The sequence below is a fragment of the Periplaneta americana genome, chromosome 5, assembly GCF_040183065.1.
Source record: "Periplaneta americana isolate PAMFEO1 chromosome 5, P.americana_PAMFEO1_priV1, whole genome shotgun sequence".
Lineage (NCBI taxonomy): Eukaryota > Metazoa > Arthropoda > Insecta > Blattodea > Blattidae > Periplaneta > Periplaneta americana.
The window spans coordinates 61,988,917-62,014,115 of record NC_091121.1 but is presented as its reverse complement, the minus strand read 5'-3'; the positions used below and the strand labels follow the sequence as shown (position 1 = coordinate 62,014,115).

The 25,199-nt window shown below is 34.3% G+C and overlaps 1 protein-coding gene and 1 non-coding gene across 2 annotated transcripts in view; both read right to left on the bottom strand.

Annotated features, from left to right (window-relative positions):
• Window positions 1-25,199, bottom strand: part of LOC138699730 (balbiani ring protein 3-like) — an 83,289-nt gene that overhangs the window by 21,217 nt on the left and 36,873 nt on the right. Inside the window, exon 3 of the mRNA XM_069825833.1 lies at window positions 13,077-13,229. Within this exon, the coding sequence (XP_069681934.1) occupies window positions 13,077-13,229 (153 nt within the window). The remainder of the gene's footprint in view (window positions 1-13,076; window positions 13,230-25,199) is intronic.
• Window positions 6,807-6,880, bottom strand: TRNAN-GUU (transfer RNA asparagine (anticodon GUU)). The gene has a single exon. It is a non-coding gene; the product is annotated as a tRNA-Asn (tRNA).

Sequence of the window (25,199 nt, the reverse complement as noted above, 5' to 3'; positions counted from 1 at the left end):
AGTCGACCCCCGATAATTCGCGTGCAGTTAATTTGCTTTGCAGGTAATTCACTATCCTTTGGCGTGGGAGGGGGGGGAGGCGAAATAACATTGTCATTTCCGTTTTTACTCGATTTACGCTCTCTTCCTTCCTCTTAAGGGGACACTCTACTTAAAAATTGGAGAAAAAGTGTCATAGAAATGAAAAATTAAATTTCTACACTAATTTACGTGACAGAACTAAATCAACACGCAGAATTCTTCCTCTATTCATTGAGAAGTCACAGTCAAAATGAGTAGTTTAATATCAAAGACGGACATCTGTCGTCTCCTTAGTTTTGATCTAGAGGCAATTTTTTAAGTCACAGTGTTCTTTGTAATATTTAACACAATTTATTTTATAAATATAGTGTTAGAGTTGACATATGGTTTCACTACAACTGGAAAGAGCATGAAAAATTGTATAAAAAACCATAGCTATCTAAATTTCGATTGAGGTCAGATGTCCGTCTTTGATATTAAGCTACTCAAATGCACAAAGCCAAAAAATAAAAAATGATAGTTAAAAGTGATATTTCAATTAATGATTGATTAAAAATTGAAATATTTTTTATTTTGAAAAGTATTGGATCTAATGAGCTGAGATTTTGCATGTTACTTTCCATGTGTATATTAAACTTGTTCTCCAAATTTGAAAAAGATTGGTCAAATAGAAAAAAAGTTCCAAAATATAGTTGAGTGTCCTCTTAAGAAATCTGCGATCTAAAATCGTAAAAAATGAAAAAATGAACACTCTTCTAAGGAACAAAAAAAGATGACATCATTTTTGTTAAACTAGTGTCTTACGATATTTTGTAAAATTTGTGTTTTTTGTTTTAAGATTCTATCCAGTGCAGTGTAATTCATTTTGAAGTGTATTTTAATAATTGAACCTGACAGAATAACTTTTACTGGACTTTAAATAACGATAAAAATTTTTGCGGCTAATTCTCGATTTTCGATATTTCACGGAAGTTCGTTCATTAATTACCGCGAATTATCGGGAGGCGACTGTATTTATATTGCATAATATCACCACAGTCTACTATATACAGTCGCGAAGCTTGAGGTGTTTTTTTGCAAATCTCGTGACAAAGCGCTCCAAGTGGTTAGCAACTAGAAACAATAGACTGTCCATGGTCGACTTTGGACTGTGTCGTATTTCTATCGAGTGCTAGCTCGTTGCGTATTTCACATTGATGCTTGTGAAATGTTCGTTATTGGTTATAATGAAAATGTTAATGGCTGAAATATAATAATTGGAATAATAATATGGGACAAGGAGGAGACGTTTGTAGTGCTATAATTTGTAGCAACAGTAAGAGAAAGAGGCCAGTTATCCTTTTTCCGATTTCCGAAAGATTCAGAAAGGTTCCTGGGTTTCCACAAGAATGCTGTGCAGAAACAAAACTGTTAATTTGAAGTTCTTTGTGACTGTTAGAATACATTATATCCTTCAATTTCACAATGAAACGTTTCAGTCTAACCGAAAGGACATTAGATACCGGTTAAAGTTCTGTCACTTAGGCTGTTAAATTTCCAGAGAAATAAAGGTTAGGTCTACTTTTTTTTCAGAGGATATATTTTTAATTGTAGCTGTTAATTTTGTTATTATTTCTATGTGTTATTTAGTAAAGACGTAGAAAAATTAAGTTTGTTTTAATGAAATTTATTGATCACGTTTTATTTTCAATTCTGGTGGGATTATTATTGCTCAGGCCTACTTTTTTCTTCAAATAATATGTTTTTAATTATAGCTGTTAATTTTGTTGTTATTTTTATTTGTTGCTTTACTAGAGACGTAGAAAAAGTCTGTTACAATAAAATTTACTGATCACGTTTTATTTCCAATTCCGGTGTGATTATTATTGCTTAACCTCATCCCACTTTGTTAACTACGTAAGCCTACACTACAAGTACCGGTACACGTAAGTTACTCCATTAATTCATATTTCCATTATTATTGTTGTAAAGAGAAATGCAAATTAATATTTATTGGTTTCATAGTTAATTATCGCTATAATCTTGAATGAGTGAAGCTATTATAGTAAATTTCAGTTCGTTTTGAACAAACAAAAATTATATTAACTTATTTCTTGCAGGTATCTTCGAGTTTATGGTGGAATTTAATATACTTCATTAAAATAATAAATTAACTTAATGCATTTAATATTTAAATAATGGAAGGAAGGTGTTAATTTTTCCAAAAGAACACAACGAAAGTGTAACATATTTTGTCGGCTGCTAGGAGAGAGATCTGCGATGATGAGGCGATAGTAGCGATCCTAGTGGTGGACAACTACCCATGTTTGCATTTTTACTACATATTGAGCTTCGCGACTGTATATACAGTCGCGAAGCTTGAGGTGATTTTTTGCAAATCTCGTGATAAAGCGCTCCAAGCGGTTAGCAACTAGAAACAATAGACTGTCCACGGTCGACTTTGGACTGAATCGTATTTCCATCGAGTGCTAGCTCGTTGCGTATTTTACATTGATGCTTGTGAAATGTTCCACAGTCTAATATATACAGTCGCGCAACTTCAACACTTTTTTTGCCAACATTCACGACACTAGCGCTCAAGCGGCAGGCAAGGCACTGGTCATAGGGTTGATACAGCCAGCACGTGCTTTAAAGGTATGCGAGATGTTATAATAACGTTTTAATCATGCGTCGGAATAAAGGCAATGTGTGCAATGACGAAAATTGCAGTAACAACAAGTTTAAATCTCCGAATTTGTTATTCTTCAGATTCCCTAAAGACCAAGAGAAAATCATAACTCAGTCATAACCTATAATCCACGCTGTAGGTAGCCTACGTATTGTGTTCTATAAAACATTTATTAGTTATCAGTTACCTATTTGTATGTCAGGAAGGAGAGTTTAAATAAAAACAAACTAAATACCTGTTACAGTATATTATTGTTTTGCAGAGATCATATGTAAATGTGTAACCATTCCGATTTTGGATAATGTATCTACAGTTTTTAATGCAAGTAATTCCATAATTTTTGTATTCGTGTTTTTTTCTTTATATTTTTCAAAAGTTGAATATTATATTGCATTCAAGTAGGGATTATGGTGTTAATTTTTTCAAGAATTCATGGCGTATTATAATCCTTATGCAAAATATTCACTTCTTGAATAAATCCAGACTGTGTCGATAAATTTCTGATGTGTTGGTGTAGATTCGTGTGGCAGACGTATTAAGTTCTCAAGAAATAAAAGGGCCTTTTTAAATTTAATATAAAAAGCAATCTTTCTGTAATAATTTGCATGACTGTTATTGGTGTTGATTTTACATTACCAGTGATTATTTGAGCCGTTCAGAGCAGAAGTGGTATAAGTCAAAATTAGGTAATGAGGTTTAAAGTAAAAATTCTGTGAAATACAGCGCAAAGTAGCAATTAATATATCCTTCGTGCTATTCACTGACTACTAATAGTTTAAATAAATTCAATATTAACTGCTACTTTGCGCTGTATTTTACAGAATGTTTACTTTAACCCTCATTACCCATTTTTTACTTACACCACTTCTGCTCTGAAAATAAAATTAGGCCTACATTTTCGGAGTTAATTGAAGTTACAATTTTTTTCAACAAAGTTGTGTATTCATTTTTTCTCACCTACGTCATAATAACAGTAAGTGCATGTAAATTACGTATTATATAGGTAGAGTAAGTTAAAATTAAGCTTATTTGTGAAAACTGGAAATATAATGTAAAATGCGGTAAACTTTCCATAAAAATTTAAACCATAATATCAGCACTAATAGCGACTCAAAATAATAATAACAAAATGAAAAAATAATTAACTTCATAAATCAATGTCTGTCAAATTAAGGTTTAAATCTTCCCCTTTTTTATTTTTAAGTTTACCTCAGCGGCCGAGTTTACCCCAATTTGCGGTATGGAAAATAGTTAATTTCTCAGGAAATAGGGAGAGGAGTTCACCACGCGATGTACCCTACGAGATATGCCCTACAATTTTGACTCTTCTCACAGGAAATATAGAGTTCCAATGGTTTATAAATATATTTAGGAATGAATTGAATTAACCGTCCACGTACAAACAATTATATTATTTCAAACCATGATACGTGATCAGGGCCATGATTCAGTTGTAAGGAGCAGAAAGAATTACGTTTATTCCCAGCTTCTGAAACTTGTAGATTAACTGCGTGTGAAATTCTTTCAGGATTCTAAGGTAGAATTAGTAAGAACCATATACACTTATTGTATAGCATAAAAATATAAAATACATTACGCAAAACCCGTTTTCTGATGTGTAATCATATGTCGTGTGCACACTTTTAACTTGCCTGCCGCTAGAGGGCTACTGTCGCGCCAGCTGTCAAATGTTGGCATATTTTATACGTATGAGTTGCGTGACTGTATCTATTAGACTGTGAAATGTTCGTTATTGGTTGTAATAAAAATGTTAATGGCTAAAATACAATAATTGGAATAATAATATTTTACTAGAGACGTAAGTTTGTTTTAATGAAATTTATTGATCACGTTTTATTTTCAATTTGGTGGGATTATTATTGCCTAGGCCTACTCTTTTTTTTTTTTTCAAAGGATATGTTACAGCTGTTAATTTAGTTGTTATTTTTATTTGTTACTTTACTAGAGACGTAGAAAAAGTCTGTTACAATAAAATTTATTAATCACGTTTTATTTCCAATTCTGGTGTGATTATTATTGCTTAACCTCATCCCACTACGTAAGCCTACACTACAAGTAACGGTACACGTAAGTTAATCCATTAATTCATATTTCCATTATTATTGTTGTAAAGGGAAATGAAAATTAATATTTATTGGTTTCATAGTTAATTATCGCTATAATCTTGAATGAGTGAAGCGATTATAGTAAATTTCAGTTCGTTTTGCACAAACAAAAATAATATTAACCTATTTCTTGCAGGTATCTTCGAGTTTATGGTGGAATTTAATATACTTCATTAAAATAATAAATTAACTTTATGCATTTAATATTTAAATAATGGAAGGAAGGTGTTAATTTTTCCAAAAGAACACAACGAAAGTGTAACATATTTTGTTGGCTGCTAGGAGAGAGATCTGCGATGATGAGGCGATAGTAGCGATCCTAGTGGTGGGCAACTATCCATGTTTGCATTTTTACTACATATTGAGCTTCGCGACTGTATATAGTAGACTGTGATAATATACTCTGCTATTATAACGTCTTTGGCTAACCCTTGTTATTAAGCAAGGTAAGAAGATACACAATAATTTTTCGACACAATAATGAACACACCCTACCACAACAGGAAACCTGAAGATTGCGCGGGATCTCTAGTCCTAGAGGGCTTGTCTCTACTAGGCTTTGAACAATGAAGAGCAAGACTTCGAAATTAATCAGCTAAGGCAAATTCTAAATATTAACACAATAAAGAAATTGGAAATTTAATTAGTGATATATAAATGTTAAAAGCAACGAGTTAGAAAGAGCTAACTCGTTGGTTAAAAATGTATGTAGAAGAATGAAGATAAAGACTGTTCCGTTTTCTTTGCACCAGCGAAAACTACAGGGCTAATTTCGTGAGGAAGAATGAAACAACTGCATAAGTAAGTACCGGTATTGAATTAAGTTAGATTATAGGTTATATAAATAGGTAATAATTAGATAGTCTGCCTAATATATTTTGGTGCAATGATTCTTCCCTTTAAATAGTTGAAATACAATGGTTCCGGCGTAGAAATTGGTTATCACGATTTTATACTGAAACTTGTTTTGAAATTAAGACTAGTACTGTCTGATAAAAAAAATCAACAAAAATATTTGCGGATTATCCACAAATAAGACAATTTATAAAGAAAAAGTGTCGTTGTAAATTAATGAGCCATATAAAATAGAAAATATAAATCTTAAAATATTGCAGACGGTAGGTATCCATAATGAGTAGCTTACCGTCAGTGGCTCATACGACATAGAGTTCTTATAGATCATATCTGTGTGCATTAAAAGACGCCTCGAACCTTACTTAAACAATACACTATTACATACCGGTACGAATAAATTTCTATGAAAGTCGTGCTTCAGGTAACACAGGGGTTTTCTCCGATCTCTGCAGCATCCCAACAAATCTCCATCATCATCTTATCTCATCGCGAGTGTAGCGTAGATCAGCATCGTATGGCGCATTCCGAGCAACGACTTTGTCGGTAAATTGGTCTACAATACCGGTACGCAATTGGCTCCATATGGATGAATGAACAGTCAAGTAGGCCTACCCGCCATTAGACGAAAAACTTTTATGCACATTGTTTTCTGGACATAGAGCTCCAATAGGGAGAGTCCAACAAACTTCAATAAATATACTCGTAAATTATGACATGATTCAGACTAACATATTTTGCATCATTCATGGCATAGGCTATATTTAATAAGACATAAATGGGAGTTGTTACATATATTTTTTGTAGAAGGAGTGAAGAGCAGCATACAATCCCCGAGTATATATTATATAATAGATTGACCACCCCCCCCCTCCCACCCCCGAGTTAAAAAAGCAACATGTGGAAGAGAACAACCACAAAGTTCGCCACCGTCGATTGGGAACGACCGCTAGATGAAAGTACAGTTGCTCCATGCAATTCAAATGGGAGTTATAACGTGACTTCTTTTGCAGTAGCTAGATGGCATTATGTGAAATTGATAAAAGTTGTTGCTGTCAAAGCCTATAAGGCTGAGTAACCTGTTTTACGTGAGCTGGGATACAATGTGCATATTTGAAAAAGAAAAAAAAAAAAAAATACGCCCCCGGGTGGGCTCGAACCACCAACCTTTCGGTTAACAGCCGAACGCGCTAGCCGATTGCGCCACGGAGGCGATATCGTTCCGCCGCTTTGGAAACGTGGGAGTTTCGGCGTACACGCGTGTAACCAAACATCTATATTAATGTGTTCAGTCTCCTTAATTGGTTAATTAATTTTGTCATCCATACATCCAATTAATACTGCAGAACGTAATTTACTGATTGTATAGTAAAGTGCTGTCTGATGCCCTCCCTCTGCTTTGTACAGGTATAACACAACTTCCCTTTACAGCAGATTTTTTTCTATACGTAATTACACCTTGATGGTATGGAGAACATTAACGCAAAAAAAAAAACCATTTATCTTGTTTATTATTATACATTCTTAGGTCTAATAATGAAATAATAATGGAATAAAAACTGTCTGTAACTCCGAACAACCAAAATCGAAGACTGTCGAAATGAGCTTTAATTAAAATTTAAGTGAAAGTATAAACCTATACAATTTGTTACTGTGCAAAATAAATTCAGTTTAATGTTACTCGTATTTTGTTGTGCTATTAATACGATATTCCCAAACATTATCTATACTAATAATAAATCTGTAGCCAAAATTTTTCTGGTAATTTTCGATTTTCCAAAAATAATTGGTCCTAACATATATAATTAACCACCCTGAAACCGAAAATCGCATTTTTTAAATTTTTGTTTGTATGTCTGTCTGTGTGTTTGTTACCTTTTCACGCGATAATGGCTGAACCGATTTATGTGAAAATTGGAATATAAATTAAGTTCGTTGTAACTTAGATTTTAGGCTATATGGCATTCAAAATACTTTATTTAAAAGGGGGGTTATAAGGGGGCCTGAATTAAATAAATCGAAATATCTCGCTTATTATTGATTTTTGAGAAAAATGTTACATAACAAACGTTTCTTTAAAAATGATTTCCGATAAGTTTTATTCCTTACAAAATTTTGATAGGACTGATATTTAATGAGATAAATGAGTTTTAAAATTAAAATAATGCCATCTCTGTGCAATGAAATAACAAATGACTTCGTTTATAAGGGGCCTTGGACAACAACAATCGAAAAATGGGCCTTGGACAGCAACAATCGAAAGCTATTAAACTTAGCCTACAGACAATGTTTCTGTGTTTGTAATAAGTAATATCGGAAGCTAAATTAACCGATTTGTACAATTAATTATTATTTCACCATTGGAAAGTGTAGTTTCTCTAGATGGACATACTGCTATAATGTAACTTCTTAGTAAATCGAGGACAGGTAAGATTAAAATAGCTTCCTATGCACAGAAAATTTGATAGGCTTTTTTGTACATTCGTTTTCTGTATTTCTTAAAATAATATTTATGTACACACTCATTTTAATCTCAGAGAATTAACGAACAACGAGAGTGTATTGATTTAGTATGCAGTAATAGTACGTTAGCTTAGCAATCCATTATTTTATAATTCAAATTTTAACTATGCTCAATCGAATCGTGTTAAAATACATAAAATATACTATATATGCAATAAATGCAATGCAAAAAAAAAAAAAAAAAAATGGGTAATGAGACAAGCACATTATGTTGCGCTGTTGTAAAAGTTGTTGCTTCTGAGATTCAAGAGCCCCCACAACAAATTAAAAACTTTCTTATCGGAGTAAATCCGTTATCAACGCACTTTTTATATAATATAATATAATATAATATAATATAATATAATATAATATAATATAATATAATATAATATAATATAATATAATATAATAATAAATATGTAGCCGAAAATTTTCTGGTAATTTTCGCTTTTCCAAAAATAATTGGTGTTAACATGTATAATTATTCATCCTGAGACCGAAAATCGCTTTTTTGACATTTTTGTTTGTATGTCTGTCTGTCTGGATGTTTGTTACTTTTCACGCGATAATGGCTGAACGAATTTCAATGAAAATTGAAATATAAATTAAGTTCGTTGTAATTTAGATTTTAGGCTATATGGCATTCAAAATACTTCATTTAACGGGGCCTGAATTAAATCGAAATATCTCGCTTATTATTGCTTTCTTGTGAAAAATGTTACATAACAAAAGTTTCTTTAAAAATTATTTCCGATAAGTTTTATTCTATGCAAAATTTAGTAGGTCTGATAGACTTTTAAAATAACAATACAATACGTTTTCACCGCCACCTCAGATTGTAGCGTTGTTGTTCCTGCAGTAATTCCCATGTGCAAAATATTAACTTTTTGAGTAGGAAGAAAAAACACATTTATTCATTCCATGGCAATGGTACATAGGAGATCGTGAATTCTTACATTTTCGAAAGAAAGAAATATAATTACATATCACTGTTTATGCTGTATCCCTATTTAAGTTATTTGAAGGTTTCAGAACCATAGTGGGCCAAGCGCCATTTACTGAAGACCTAGAAAACAAGGATTAAAATTAAGTTATTACTACAATTCAATGGAACCATATACCAAGTAATATAAAGTTTACACATTAAAACTAAATGATATGTCAATCTTCATTAAACTATAGTTGCGTGTAATAACAAATAAGAAACATGTTAAAGGAATTGTCATTGCACCAAATGAGTGCTCTCTGGACCAAAATGATCGCAATTTAATTATTTAAATACAATTTCAATTAAGTAACATATTAAACGATTTATCCTTCTAACAAACATGAATGTTCCCTGGATCAAACGTCCTATTTTAATTATGTAATTACTTTATATTTATTTTAACCAGTGGCGTATACTGGTTAAAGGGTTTGGGCTACCACTGACCCCTATTATTACACAAAATATATTTTAAAATCCCTATAATAAAATTCCTTACATATTTATGTGAATTCCAGACGTCTTGATTGGGACGAAAATACGTTGATGACTTCGTCCTTGAAATTACAGTTGGGCCACTTGCGAAGTTTCTGTAGAAATGACTTTTCAATGGACATCAGTGCCAAGCCGGATAAACGTTCTTGTGTATGAGTTGATCTACAGTAGGATTTTATACTCTTCAACGCAGAAAATGTTCTTTCTACCGATGCTGACGTAGCTGGTATTGTCACAATTAATGTTGCCAATTTAAGGACTTCAGGAATAACTTGGTTCAGCTGGTTTTCATATACGGCAGATAATATTTCATGGATAGGTTTGTTCGAAAAATCAAAGACTTCTGCTGAATATATTACACTGAATTCATTTTTCAAACGTATTTGATCAAAGTGACTGTTATAGGACTGAAATAATTTGTTTAGTGCCTCATTCGGGAAGTTTTCTCTATAAGCAGAAAATTTTTGAGAATCTAGAAGATGTGTGAACTGAAGCTTTCCATATTCAGGAAATCTGTCAGTAATTTCCATGTGCATACGATCTAGTATGCTGTAGTACAGCTGCCTGTATTTCAATTCATCATCTCCTTTTCTTCGCTTTAATGGTGGTTCCATTGTATTGGCTGAAGAATTTTCATTTTCCATATTACTTCATATGGACGGAAACCCACTATGTCTGAACTCGGATATAGTATTTTTTAAACTTTGATACCTCTTGCAAGTATTGCAAGTAGTATGCTATGTCTAGACTTTTTGTCTGAAGAATATTGTAGAGCACATCTGTATGTGCGAACACTCTAGCATAGACTTCAAGAAGAAATATATTCTGAAACTGTGTGAAAAAATTCTAATATCCTTGAGCCTGCACAATTACAGCATCATCCCAGTTTTCTTCAGAGTCATTACAAATGATATTTTTAAAGAAAGCAGTCCGTTTTTCTCTGTATTCCTTTACTGTATTTACAAGCCGACATGTAAAATTCAATCTAGTTGGTGCTACTTTTGGGAGTTCTTGTTCATAAATTCCTTGAGTTTTCTGATCTTTTAGGAGATGTTGAGAAAAATGCAGCTAAACCCGACAGTGTTTTGAAAAAAAAATGCGGCATTCTGGAATGGATGAAGTAGTTTGTTGCAAAACTAAATTGAGAACATGGCTGTAACAATGGACAAATAATGCTTGAGGATATTTTTCTTGAACTTTTGTTTTCAAGCCATTAATATTTCCCGCCATAACTGAAGCACCATCGTATGTCTGTGCAATTAACTTATTGCCGACATTGTATTCTGCTGTAACACCTTCCACATGCTGAAACAAAGCAGCAGCAGTTTTGTCCGAACTGACATTTGTGAATCCTATAAACCGTTCTTGAACATTGGCAGTACTGTCGACGTATCTTAAAACAGTGGACAATTGACTCTGATTAGAGCAGTAACTTGTTTCATCAACAACAATGGCCACAAAAGGTTTTATTTTCTTTATCATAACCCCACTTATAGCAAATATTAAGTCATTCTGAATTGCGGGAGAAGTACCACGAAATACTGTTGAACTCTCAAGATGATTGGCCAGTAAATGGTCAAATTCACTTAAGGAACTTAAATATTCAATATAATTTCCTATATTGTCTGATTTCACACTCTCGTTATGATCCCGAAAAGCCAATTCTTGTTTTCCTAGAAAGCAGACTGCGTTAATAAGACGCAGTAAAATCTCCCGATTTTTTTTTTCACAAGAGCATTGTGTTGGTTGATGTGAGAGCTATTTGCTTATCTAGCTGTAAATCAATTCTTGTCTTTCCAAAGTTTGCAAAGTTCATGCTACTACAAATATGAGCTTTTGATTTGTCGTATTCTAGGACTGCCGTTCGAAGGGAGTTCATATTAGAAAACCCCTCTTTTGACCACACATTAGTTTCGCGGCTAAATAACAAACATGGCCAGCAAAATAGTTTAGACAGTTTAGAACTACCACCACACAACCAATTCCACTTACCATATGATGTTGAAGTGAAATGGCGTGTGTACTCTTGCTGTTTTTCTTTTACGTCCATGGACAAATTTAACTCAGGAGTTGGTCTTTCCATTTTTACAATTTCAACTTTCTCGTTGTTATGTACGACGGTTAAAAGGCACTTTTAATAAACCTTTTATTACACTGTCATTTTCAACACAAACCTCTCCAGAAACTTGTTCTGCCATATTTTTCACAATATCACTTAATTGGGAAATTAAAAACTTAATAATTCACAATTAATATAACTCTTAGACACTCGAACAAATCACAGATTTAAAATAATGCACTGCAAGAACACAATCACATTCAGAGCTAGCGTACTAAGCGTATTGTTGCTTCGCGCCTGCGAAGAAACCGATCACGAGAGCGGCAACTCACGGCCTACACTGCACGATAGAAACAGTAGGGAGCGGGGGGGGGGGGACAGGCAGTTGTGCGAAGGCCAGCGTGAGCGGAACAACGGTCACAGGCTACCTCACGTAGCAAGCGGTTTCTCCAGCGATGCCGCCTTGACAACTTGTTTCATTTCGAGAGCAGAGAGCGCATATAAATCTAACAATTACTTTAATTTCAATTACTATGGTAAAACTAATAATACAAAATTATTACATTATGTTATATTATAAACTTTTTCTTTTGTAATTTCCTTGGGCTACCGCCGGTAGTCCCGGTAGTCCGCTGATTTTAACAGGTGCAGCGGAGCGCACGGGTACGGCTAGTCATTAATATTATTAGTGCAATACAATGGGAGGTATGAAATGACATAATATGTAGACTTATCGCGCCAGAATGTCCTGAATTTTTGTGCTACTGGTATGGAAACTGGTGTAGTGTCTACATTGTAGTGTCTGTTAATTGTCTATGGTAGTGTCTACGTTGTAGACTCCACAACGTTCGAACATGAGATAGACAAGCAAGACATTACAAGTTTCGGCTTATTCCATATGAAAACTAATAGCAAGATCTAGCTAAATCCTTAAACTGTTAAAATATGAAAGGATAGTACCGGTAATGGAGGACAAAGTGAAACAAACACGACAGGGCTAGCAAGATCTAGCTAAATCCTTAAACTGTTAAAATATGAAAGGATAGTACCGGTAATGGAGGACAAAGTGAAACAAACACGACAGGGCTCCTCCTACAGAGCGAACATCGGCGAATATCGAACTTAGTCATACTCGACAAACTTGAACCGAACATAGCGTAAGAAGCTAATGGAAACCCTAAAGCTCCATGTCTACAAACTATGAGGCGCCAATTAAAACAACAGTGCATTTTTGATTGCCTTTTAACTTAGCATGTCATGTGGGCTTCTTTGTAAAAAAAAAAAAAAAAAAGGGGGGGGGCAATTATTTTGGAAATTTGTTATTTTGATCTCACAACATTCGAAGAGCAGTTTTTTTTAACATACCAGTATATAGTGGCTTCACACACGATGGACCACACGCAGTGGCACAACACTTATCTTCTCCTCCCGGGCAATCTTCGTCCTGCATACATTTTCGAGCCGGCACCGGGCAGATACCCCACTGCTTCAGAGCCGGGCACCGTCCTTCACGCTCTCCTGTAAAGAATCATTTTATTATTAAACAGGAAATACTAATCTTGGAAGTCGCAATTGTAGTAGATAATTCGTTTTAGAAAAGAGTAGAAGGAGAAACATAAGAAAAAGAGAAAGTAGAAAGACTAGTATTTTAATATACTAGTAATGAACATAGGAAATTACAGTAACTTCATTATGTACTTCCCTCTCCCCCAAAGATTGTATCATTGTAATAGCTTGATACTTCGTTTTTCTTACGAATTTTATTAATAAAATGTCTTATACTTTATGATTCCAGCAATCTTTTGTGGAGTAATAAATTTAATTAAAAATCAAATGTTCACCAAATGTCTTTAATGTAAAATATCTGCGCATAATTTCACAAATTCGTCCATGGGTGATATCTCTGTTTTCAGTATCTCCGTACAGGTTTTACTGCACAACAGACTATTACCACATTCTAGTATATACAGTCACGAAGCTTGAGTTGTGAGGGTGCTAGGAACAATAGACTGTGCCGGTACTATTTCGCACTGTCTGTAATGAGGCGATAGTAGCGATCCTAGTGGTTAGCAACTATCTATGGATGCATATTTAGTAAGTATTGAGCTTCGTGACTGTATATATTAGAATGTGGTATTACATCGTTCGTCGATGTGAAAGAAATGTGTGATACATGAAAATATTTTCTTCCTAAATTTGCACTACGTCACACTGCCTGCATACTTAAAAAAACATACAAGAAAGGCGAAGTAAATATAAAGAGCTGAATATGTGTAAATTATTTCATCAATTTTAAAGTGGCTGTTGTATAAAATCATGAATTATGAACTTAATTTTAGAGAAATGCGATTAAAATACTCGTTTGCTTGAAATTGCAGCGTAAGATTTATAAAGTTCAAAATTTAATTTTTTGTTGAAATTTCTTTCCAAAATTAAATATTTTTTAGAAATGAAGTAAGATGTGAAATACAAATTTTTACTGTCATAGAGCTTTTCAGATTTCATTTATAGAATTTACCAACTCAGCTAAAATATGACACAGGCTGAATATTAAAATAGTTTACTGAGTAAATATGCCTGCAAGTAAAGCTACTGTCACATCTAATTTGATAACTTATAGACCCGGCGACTTCAAGGTTCAAACTGACAATTTAGTTCTCTTCAAGTCCAAGAGAACTCCTCTTTCTTAGCGGACGGTTAGAACCGATTGACTTGATAGAGCGTCGATGTTACATTCTGGAATTCCGGATCCAATAATTTCCATCAGTTAAAGTAGAATAAAATTGCGGTGAATAAAGACGGTATTGTGTGGTTTTTCCGAGTTATTTCCTTTCTCTTATCATACCGGTTGCTATTGCAAAATACTATGTAGAAGATAATCCACTGAAATAGCGAAAACAAAAATCATAACATATCTATTATTACTATTATTAGTTATTTGATATAGATACGAGTGCACTTTTCTGAGGAGGGCGCCAACAGTGACGACCAAATGCTGTCATTCAGGGAGATGGGTTAAGTTCTATAAACGTTTACGATGTATACACTAATTAACGCCAATTTTTTTTTCATATTTCATAATATTTGATAACATTTTTATATTTCATAAAATTCTGCGTTTTTTTTTATTTTGCACAATTATTGCCCTCCGTTAATACTTCTATAATGAACCAGGCTTTCCAGACATTATGAGACAATGGAGATGTTTTACAGGAAACACTAAAAAAATCCAAGCTACCCATTCCATCAACATTCTAGATTCCCAAGGGCAAGTGAAATCTCCAAATTTTCCTTTAAAGCCATTGAACTCGCAGCATCAACGAATTCGAGAATCCGAGGCGCTACAGCCCTAAAGAGCCCAGACCGACCAGACAGCTGCTGGCCTCGCGTTCACATGCCTAAGCAGAGGTGGACGATCATCCAATCAGAATGGAGGTATTGTGTAGTTAGCACGATGATCCTCTCAGCCGTTATAGCTGGATTTTATACCTATCGCAACTCCCCAAATGTATCACAATGCTGGGTTGCACCGGTCCTATGCATTGGTCGAAATTCATGAGACAATTTCTTCTCCTATGAGGATTCGAACCAGCGAGTATTCCGTGACGCGAGTCCTAGGCAGGATGCCTTAGACCACGACCACGACAGCGGGACAACAAATACGAGAAGCCGAAAGAAAAAATATGTTCCTATTCTACCTTTGCTCATTCTTTCGACTCCAGTGAATGCATTTTAAGTGTTTCCATGTCTAATTATTTGCGTGTAAATTGATGTTTGAAACGGGTTTCAACCACCAATTTTGCTGTCTACTTGCTATAATTTCTCCTCTTCTTGCAACTTCAATGTTTTTTTTATCGTACAAAATAATGTTAACTGACAAAGTATAATCTTCTGCCAAAAAATGTAAAAATGTTACTTGTATTGTATTGTAACCATTGTTGAGTCCAATCAATGTAGGAACTTTTTTCTCTTCAGTGTAAAAAAAATGAGTTATCTAATTGTTCCATTCAGATGATGCTGGGAAATTGTTCAATTATGCAGATTTATTGTATTTTATTTGGTAGCATATTAAAATAATATAGACAAAACTATTAATTTCTAAAGGCTTATTTTTGTAAATGCTGATGTAAAGATTCCCAAAAACGATTTACGAAGATATTTTAGCATTGAAATATTTATTTCATATTTTCATATTTTTTCAAAATAAATTATATATTTTGGCAAAATTTTCTTCATATTGTGTCGGTCTGTATTTATGAGCTAACATTAGACATATCGTCAGCATGACGCAAGGCCACCGCTTATGACGTCACAAAATAGGAGAGAGACACTATCCTTATGAAAGAGAAGATAAATTTCTCTTCTTGTCTGCCAGGAATCGAATCCATGTTTCCTGAATTGGTTGCTGCCGCTAGCCTGGAGGAGAACCCTAGTGATGGGATTAATCTTTAAAACCACCTTAGAGTGACGGCAGATTTTTCTTGGAACAGACTGCGCAAGTGCCTTTTGTCATGTTTTGTATAATAATGTGCAGCCAAAGACGCAGTAGACAAGAGGATCGGAAGGAAAGCATGTGCGTGAAAGTCGGACGCGCAGCGCATTCCTTGTCGCACCCAGACGTGCTTTCTCTGCAGACAACGAGGTCACTGGACAGTCATCAGCGCCGTCGTCGTCAAATTACAATAACCTTCGTCAACGTCACTGATTCTTGTATCGGAAAGTCTCGCAAATTATTATCTGATATTTTAAATGTTTTGAAGTTCAAGAAACAGTTGGATTATGGCGAAAACATACATGGACATAACTTCGTTCCAGCAGAAAGAATATTGTGAATAGGGTAGGCATTACAACCTCGATTATTCTTTTGTTTGAGCAACGTTACGGTGCAATGAATAACATGCTCTTGCATGCATTCAGGACAACAGGAACACCAGATGAGCTAACTTCATTATGGTTCATAGTTTTCCTTAATGACTTCAGATAATAAATAGTGAGCCGTAAGAATCTAAGTTGTATTTTATACTTGTTATCAGTCCTTTGAGGAAATTCGAGATGTTACCTACTTTAATTATAATAATTATGATAAAAAATTATTATCGAATCATCTCCTATAGTCCTTTATTAATTAAACACAATGACAATCTAATTTTGTTTAAACGGAATAGCACATTATTTGTACAGGTGTTAAAACCAAATTGTCATTCGTGTTTCATAGTTCTAAATTTGTAATGAATTTTTACATAGGCCTATCTGTATTTACTTTTAATGTTTGTTATGTAAAAAGTCCTTTGGATATGAAGTTGCCCTTGCGACTTACAACTCTCTCTGGGGAACTGTACTGTTTTAAATTGAGTATTTAAGTACATTTTACCATAATATCATATAATAATCATATGTAATTTCATAATCGTATCGTATCATAGAGGTAATCCATATTACTTCATAATTATATTATTACAAGCATATAAAACACCGTGTTTGAAAATTACGGTAACATTTTCAAATGTTTATTATTAAATACATAGGTATTAATGACACAATAACGTGGTGTAGGCCTATATTATAATAAGTTTAAGACAAATAAAACATTATAAACATTCAATCTGACAACCCCTAATAAAATTATACGGCATACACCAACACGATAGTCAACTTCTTGCCACGCTGTCTGCAATATATTTTTGTTTACGGATGCAATCGTAGCAATGATCCAATATCTTACTTCTTCAAGGTCTTGAGTTAGAGATGGCACATGAACTACGTCCTTCACATACCCCCAAAGAAATATGTCACATGACCAAGTCTGGTGACTTAAGAATCCAAGGGCTATAGGCCAATTCATCGGCGGTAGCACGTTCAGTCCAACGGTGTGGTAGATGGGCAATTCGAAAATGTCTACGAAACAAGCTTTGTACCATTGTTACTGAATTTGTTTTCTCAAGCTGCAAAACACAAAACGATTTACGGGTAAGTTGAAAGTTTGACTATCAGTGACGTGTACCATGTTAATTTCTCATGAACATTTAATCAATTAATAATAATAATATGAAAGTGTTACCATAAATTTGAAACACGGTGTAACCTACATCAATTCATAATAAGTACCATATCCATATCACATCTTATACAGTGCATCCACCATATACACGGTGTCCTGGACGAACACTACTATACTTATAAGGAAGCTTTATAACTCAGTAACTAATAAATTTATGTAAACACTTTGCTAAGGGGACAGAGGAACTCGCCAAATTTTTTATGGTGGCAACACCATAATTCCATTCCTTGTGATTTCCAATAGATGTTCAATATTGTTGTTAAGTTTTATGTTAGCGAACGGAAATTCATTGACGGGAAATCGAATACCGTCTGGACGTCTGCCGAGTCACACGAGGTGCACATGTGGAGATTTGTTGATCATCATACAAATTTTGCAGCAAACGGCATTTGGATAAATTTTCAATGATTGTTGAGTTACAAAACTTTCTTATTAATAGTGTTCGTTTCGGACACTCTGTATAATATAATACAATATATACATAATAATATAAATAACCATTTATCACTCATTAAGATAGCCATCAGCATGGTCTAGCTCTAGGAATTAGCGAAACAGAACTCGAGTTTCGAGGCGTGAATTCGAATCCCACTTGGGTCGATTAGCCTACCTGATACGATTTTTTTCAAGTTTTCCCAAACTGAAAGGTGAATATAAAGTAATCCCACGGTAAATCCTCGAACCCATCTCGCTATTAGCCTACTATTTCTACCGACATGACGCAGTTGATGCAGCGTTCTTAAATAACGGATTAAAAAGATTAACGTTCATACAAGATCCATTTTGAAAATATTTCAATTAAAATAGTCACTGTTTACAATGAATAGGCCTAATGTACAAAATACCAACAGAATTACCCCTTCAAAGCAATTGAAATGGTGCACAATAATTATTCTTCTCCATTTGTCCTGTCGTTGACTGGCATTGAGCTAAATACAGCCCTCACAATACTTTGGAAAACATTGTGTTTGTCTAATAAAAGTCCGCATCTTTCCAAAGCAGGGCCAATACATAGCCTACGCCTATTCAATGCCGATTCTTGTCATTAACTGTCTCCAGTTAAAATTTAAAGCTTTTTGAAATGAAAATGTATCAACATTAATAATTACATACTTAATAAAGTTAGATCTTGCAGGCTCTTTTTTCTGAGGATAGTATATAGATAAGTTTATAATCTATTTTAGATTATAATTATTAAAATCAATAAGAATAAGATTAGATTGAGTTCTTTGCAGTAAGGCCTACGTATCACACATCGCAACTACTCTTAAATAAAAATAGGAAATACCATTTTCTGTTACTTTTTATATAGTACGTATGTACAGTATAGGCCTATAGGTACGATTTATTTTATTTCTGCAAACTGTAGTTCAGTATAACGTTATTTTATATACATATTATAATATATTTTAAGTGACAACTTCGTCTCTTCACAATTTGCATTATATCCCTTCCCTTTATAAGATTTGTTATGCATTTCATTTTAAATTGTACAGTATCGGTACTAATGTCGGTAGTTAACCCTTACATTGACACAAGTATCCTATAGGATACAACAGGTTAATAGGCTATATGCTATAATTTTAATAGAACAATAGAAAAAAATTGGTAGGAAAATTAAAATTTCACAATACTATAATATTGTATAACATATAAAATATGTGCATTGCGATAGTTGTTTTCTTTACACTCCGACAAGGTTTAATAAACTAGTGTGAAAAATGAAGTTTTGTCAATTTAAGAGTTGATGAGACTCAAGAACTTCAGTTATTTCACTTTCTCGCTTAAGTATTTAAAACTTTTAGGTAGTTTTAAATTATAATGTGGGATAAGGAATATATAGACATCTACGTGACGTTGAATTAAGACTACTAGCTCACTTCTCGTAAAACATAATGTTATGGAGAAGCCATGAATCTAGACTTAGGCCTATTTATAGCGCATTATTTCGTTTGTCCTTTTCACGACACCTGAAATCCTCCTTTCCTCGCCAGTTAATGACTTAATTGCTCGCTCTCTCCGTTGTACGCACTGGAATGTATCTAGTTCCTTGAATACAGCGATTCGAAATAAAAAATTTCGCGTGTTCCAATATTCTGGGACACTACAATCAAGACCGTCTCCAATACGTATTGGAGACGATCTTGCGACAATACTCTAAACAACCTCTTAATGGCATGGAAAGAAACAGAAGTACTGTTAATAAATGACTAGTGCATCAATTTTCCAAACTGGATATCCCATATAATCTAACATGGAAAATGTCATAAACGGATACATTGCTACGGCATTTTTCCATAATTATGCGTTTCTTCTATAACCATATCATATTTCCCTATTATCACTTTATTAAAATCTTAATAAGGGTCACTTTATTCAAATCGTGCTGTTTATTACGGCAGAAAAAAAGCTGAAAAAATTATACAATAACTTCTTTTTCTTCTTCACAACCATCACCACCATTACCACAATCGTTTCATTCCTGTCTGGAACGTGAACCTTGACAAAATTTCGCCAGGTGTTCTGTTTTGAGCTATATATCTAATCTGTCACCATATCTTATTTGTAGTTATAACCTGTGGTCCTCGGACCCCCGGGTCTTCGAGTGATTTGAAAGGGGTCCGCGGAACCAAGGTGTGTTTTCAAACGGTAATTTAACTAAGCTTAACTTTATCACGTTCTCTGATTTTTATCAGCTTACTGGAATATTTTTTGTTTATCTCATACTTTTCGGACACTGAGTCTAACAGAAATGAGTTCACCTGAGGGACTATCTCGGCTTGCAAGTCTTGCGTACCTATCTGATATTACAATTTTTTTAAATTCTAGTCTTCATGATCCAACTTCAACTGTGTTCACCGTTCAGGATAAGAAGTAACGATAAATAAATTAAACTTGTGATGGCACTGATTTATCAATCGAAAATTCATTTCCCACTTTCAGCGACTTTCTAACAACACGCTGATGGACTCTCTTCCGATATCTTTGGAAGTATTATTGAATGACATTGAAGTTAAGGGACTACTTTGCTTTCTGAATGGAAAAAATCCAATTGTATGAAAAATCTCTACTTGGTGATAAATAATAGTTTACCTGCCAAAAAGAAGAGGTTCTGTTAAAATTATTCGAATTATCTTCTGATTTGAGCTTAAAAAAATCATGTTACCTACAACGTCGCTGTTGGAATCTTGTTTGCTTGCATCATGCATATATCACGATGTTTCCCGAATTGCAGTACAACCACAGTCTAGTATATACAGTCACGAAGCTTGAGTTGTGAGGGTGCTAGGAACAATAGACTGTGCCGGTACTATTTCGCAATGAAGCGATATTAGCGATCCTAGTGGTTAGCAACTCTCAATGGACGCATATTTACTACGGATTGAACTTCGTGACCGTATATATACTAGAATGTGGTACAACTGTTAATGACATTTGCATCAGCATTTTTGTGTGAGAGTAGGCTATATTTCCTTCCTTCTTGAAGAACAAATGTAGAAGTAAACTTAATGTTGAGGTAGACTTGCGTCTTAGAGTATCTACAATAATTAAGCCGTCCACACCTGTGGAGTAACGGTCAGCGCGTCTGGCTGCGAAACTAGGTGGCCCGGGTTCGAATCCCGGTAGGGGCAAGTTACCTGGTTGAGGTTTTTTCCGGGGTTTTCCCTCAACCCAATACGAGCAAATGCTGGGTAACTTTCGGTGCCGGACCCCGGACTCATTTCACCAGCATTATCACCTTCATATCATTCAGACGCTAAATAACCTAGATGTTGATACAGTGTCGTAAAATAATCCAATAAAATAAAATAATTAAGCCGAACTGCGCAAAGCATCATTAACCATAACACTGATAATCTTATCGTAAGTCTAAAAAACTGGTTTTATTCTCCACAGCAAAAACATGCTATAACGCAAAATAACTTTATATTTAGGTATGTATTTTTCAGATTATATTCAAAAGCGAAAACTGAAATATTATAAGTAACGCTGTCAGTTTCTTAAGGATGTTTAATTCACTACATTATGCAATGTAGAATAAGTAGAACTTGAGTACGGTAACAGTCTAAATTATGCAAAAACATTTTGGGGGTTCGCCAAAATGAAATATGAAATGCAAAGGGTCCGTGAAACTCAAAGATTGGGAACCACTGCTATAACCTATTCTTGTCCTATTAGATCTCATAGTTAAGATAGTCTTTAACAAACTCGGCCTGCTCATGTTTGGTTTAGTTTCTTTAATCATTTGTGTTTCAAATGTGCGGGCTATTAGCCCACAGTACTAATGACATCCTAATAACTTTATTAAGCCGTTCACACGGTCTCAATGAAAGAGTTATTCGTAGCAGTATCTCTGTGTGTGTGTTTGGTTTCAGTAAGAGTTTTCATGTTATTAAGCTTTCCGGACAGAGTCAAAATCCAATAGAAGAATGTGAAGTTGACTCATCAGACTCTTCAGAGGAAAAAGACCCCTATTTCATTGGAAGTATTCTTTAGAGCTGTCAAGAAGATAACCGAAGAGAAGATGTACTGTACCTCACAAATGAGAATATCCCTCTCAGCATTAGCAAAAGTGAAGGACACAAAGAAAAGTTGCAGCCATTGTTACTGAAGTTCTAGAAGACTCCAATGTAGTGAGTCAAAATAAAACGTCTAACATAATAATTGACAGGTCTAAGCAAAATACAAAGAGTTTGTAGGCTGTTGCTGACGGGAAGAAAGACTTAACATTTATGACGCCTGGAAGTCATAGGGATATGAAAATGGTAAAGTATTATTCTGGAATTGAAAAAATGGACAACGAATATCTCGATCATATATCTTTAATCGGATCAGCAACAGCCTACAATATTGCTAGTGGCATTTCCAGCAAAGTAAAAGAAAACAATATAGAGAGACCTTTCAGATTTTGTAGCTATAGATTGCGATGACGCTAGTACGAATGTGGGACCTAAACTATGATGATTCAAAAACTTGAAACTCTTTAGGAAGGCCTTTGCAGTGGTGAATACGTCTATTGCATTTCCGTGTAATTAAAGATGTTATTTGTTGGTGAGTGTGAGGAAGGGAGGGATAGATCTCATTGGTAGCCACCTCTCCGTGGTAATTTCTGGGTTAATATAGCCTGTATCACAGATGCCATACCTTAATTTTTAAAAACATAATTAAAAAATACAAGGTTAGTAACTTAATAATGAAAAGGATTATATTTAACAGCAAGTAATTTCTATTTATAATATAAAAATAATTACATTAATTTCACGTTGCATACATACAATACTAGATACTAAAGGATAATAATAATAATAATAATAATAATAATAATAATAATAATAATAATAATAATAATGAATGACTGACAATTATATATTCTTACAGCATTAAATGAGCCATGACAACTACAAGTTACAGTCTATGTCAAGTGGAGGTCTGTCAAATATTTATTTAATAAAGGAATAATTTTACAAAAATTCTAAAAATTCAAGGCCATTGCGCTTCGACTAAAAATGTTTTAGAAAATTGAATTTTTTTGTGCTTAAATAGATCTACTGGGACATAATACAATTTATGACGTAGTACAATTTATTTTCCCTATACAACTTTGAATTTAAAAAAAAGTTAGCTCATTTTCGATCCACCCTAAATATAATTACATTTATACATTTTAATTCATTAATTTTAATAGAACTACTTTACTAACAAAAGTTAATATTCTTATTCTATATTTTTTTATAATAAAGAAAAAAAATATGCAATAGTATTATGACGGTATCATGAGTGAAGGGGGACAAAGAAACCGACAATAACCCAATACAGTCCAACGCCAACGTTGGATGCGTGGATTCTGATATTCGACATATGTGTCACGACCGCACCATGGATTAATTCACCCATGGCCAACCACAGTCTAGTATATACACTCACGAAGCTCAATACGTAATAAATATGCATCCATAGATAGTTGCTAACCACTAGAATCGCTACTATCTCCTCATTACAGACAATGCAAAATAGTACCTGCACAGTCTATTGTTCCTAGTACCCTCATAAACTCAAGCTTCGTGACTGTAGGCCTATATACTAGACTGTGGCCATACTGTATCAAATATTCATGCGTCTAGGATATTGGACACATGGGATGGGCTTGGATTCCCTTCTTCCAGTGAGACATATTCTTACGTAGGAAATTTTGTTCTACATTTGATAGTGATAGGACTAATAGTAACACAGTAGTAAAGCCGTAATACCTTCGGTTCATACAAATAAATGGAATTTTTTCTGTTTTTTTTTTTTTTATTAATTGTTGTCAAAATAAAGTTAACAGCTCCTAGAATTGAGGAACACCGGCTAAGTGTAATGAGAAAATTGCTAGATCAAAGTTTATGCAATTTGTCTAGCTTCACTTGTTTTTCTAGCCTGTGACCCGATCTCACTTTTAGTTCGGTTCTGAACCCTCCGTCCTGGCTCAATTGTGACATGTAAAGAGAAAAGGAATGAGAATATAGGCTAGGTCGGAGGCGAAAGATGCTTCTTACAGATATCTTTAATACAAGAAATAAAGATTATGCCATCCTTAACTATTCGGATTCTTCCAGTGCAGTTTGAAAACTGCAGCTCTGCTCTCAATCACAGTCAGGGCCTATGTTGCTAAGTAACTGTGCTGTCTAATAATAATAATAATAATAATAATAATAATAATAATAATAATAATAATAATAATAATAATAATAATAATCCGTGGCGCTACAGTCCGTGAAGGGCCTAGACCGACCAGCCGGCTGCTGGCCTCACGCCCACATGCCGAAGCAGAGGTGGACGATCATCCAACCAGAATGGAGGTATCGTGTGGTTAGCACGATGATCCCCCCAGCCGTTATAGCTGGTATTCGTAACCGAATTTCGCTACCTGGCGTAGATCCCCAAGTGCATCACGATGCTGGGTGGGCACCGGTCTCATACACTGGCCGAAATTTCATGAAAAAATTTCTTCCCTCATGAGGAATCGAACCAGCGCGTATTCCGTAACGCGAGTCCTAGGCGGGATGACTTAGACCGCGACAACTATGGTGTCCAGCATGTCTAAATTCTTGTCTACAAAAACAGTAGGCCTATACTTCTTAGTATCATTACCACGTGTATACAGAGGTCATCCCAATCTTGCGGATAAATTTTATCCAGATTCCAATTTATAATCAACAATAACTCATCAAAAAAGTCGTCCTTGATGGTCAAGAGCAGAGATGAGAATTCGTGTGCATTTTAACCGCGTGCACTGAATACATTCAATGGTTTGCATTAGATAGCCTAACCTGTAGGCGCTCTTAACTTCCTTGTCTCGATAAAGTCTGTGTTCGACGAACAGAGGTTGTAACATATAAAAAACGAACTAAAATACGTAATTAATCAATGTTATATTAATCTCGTATGTA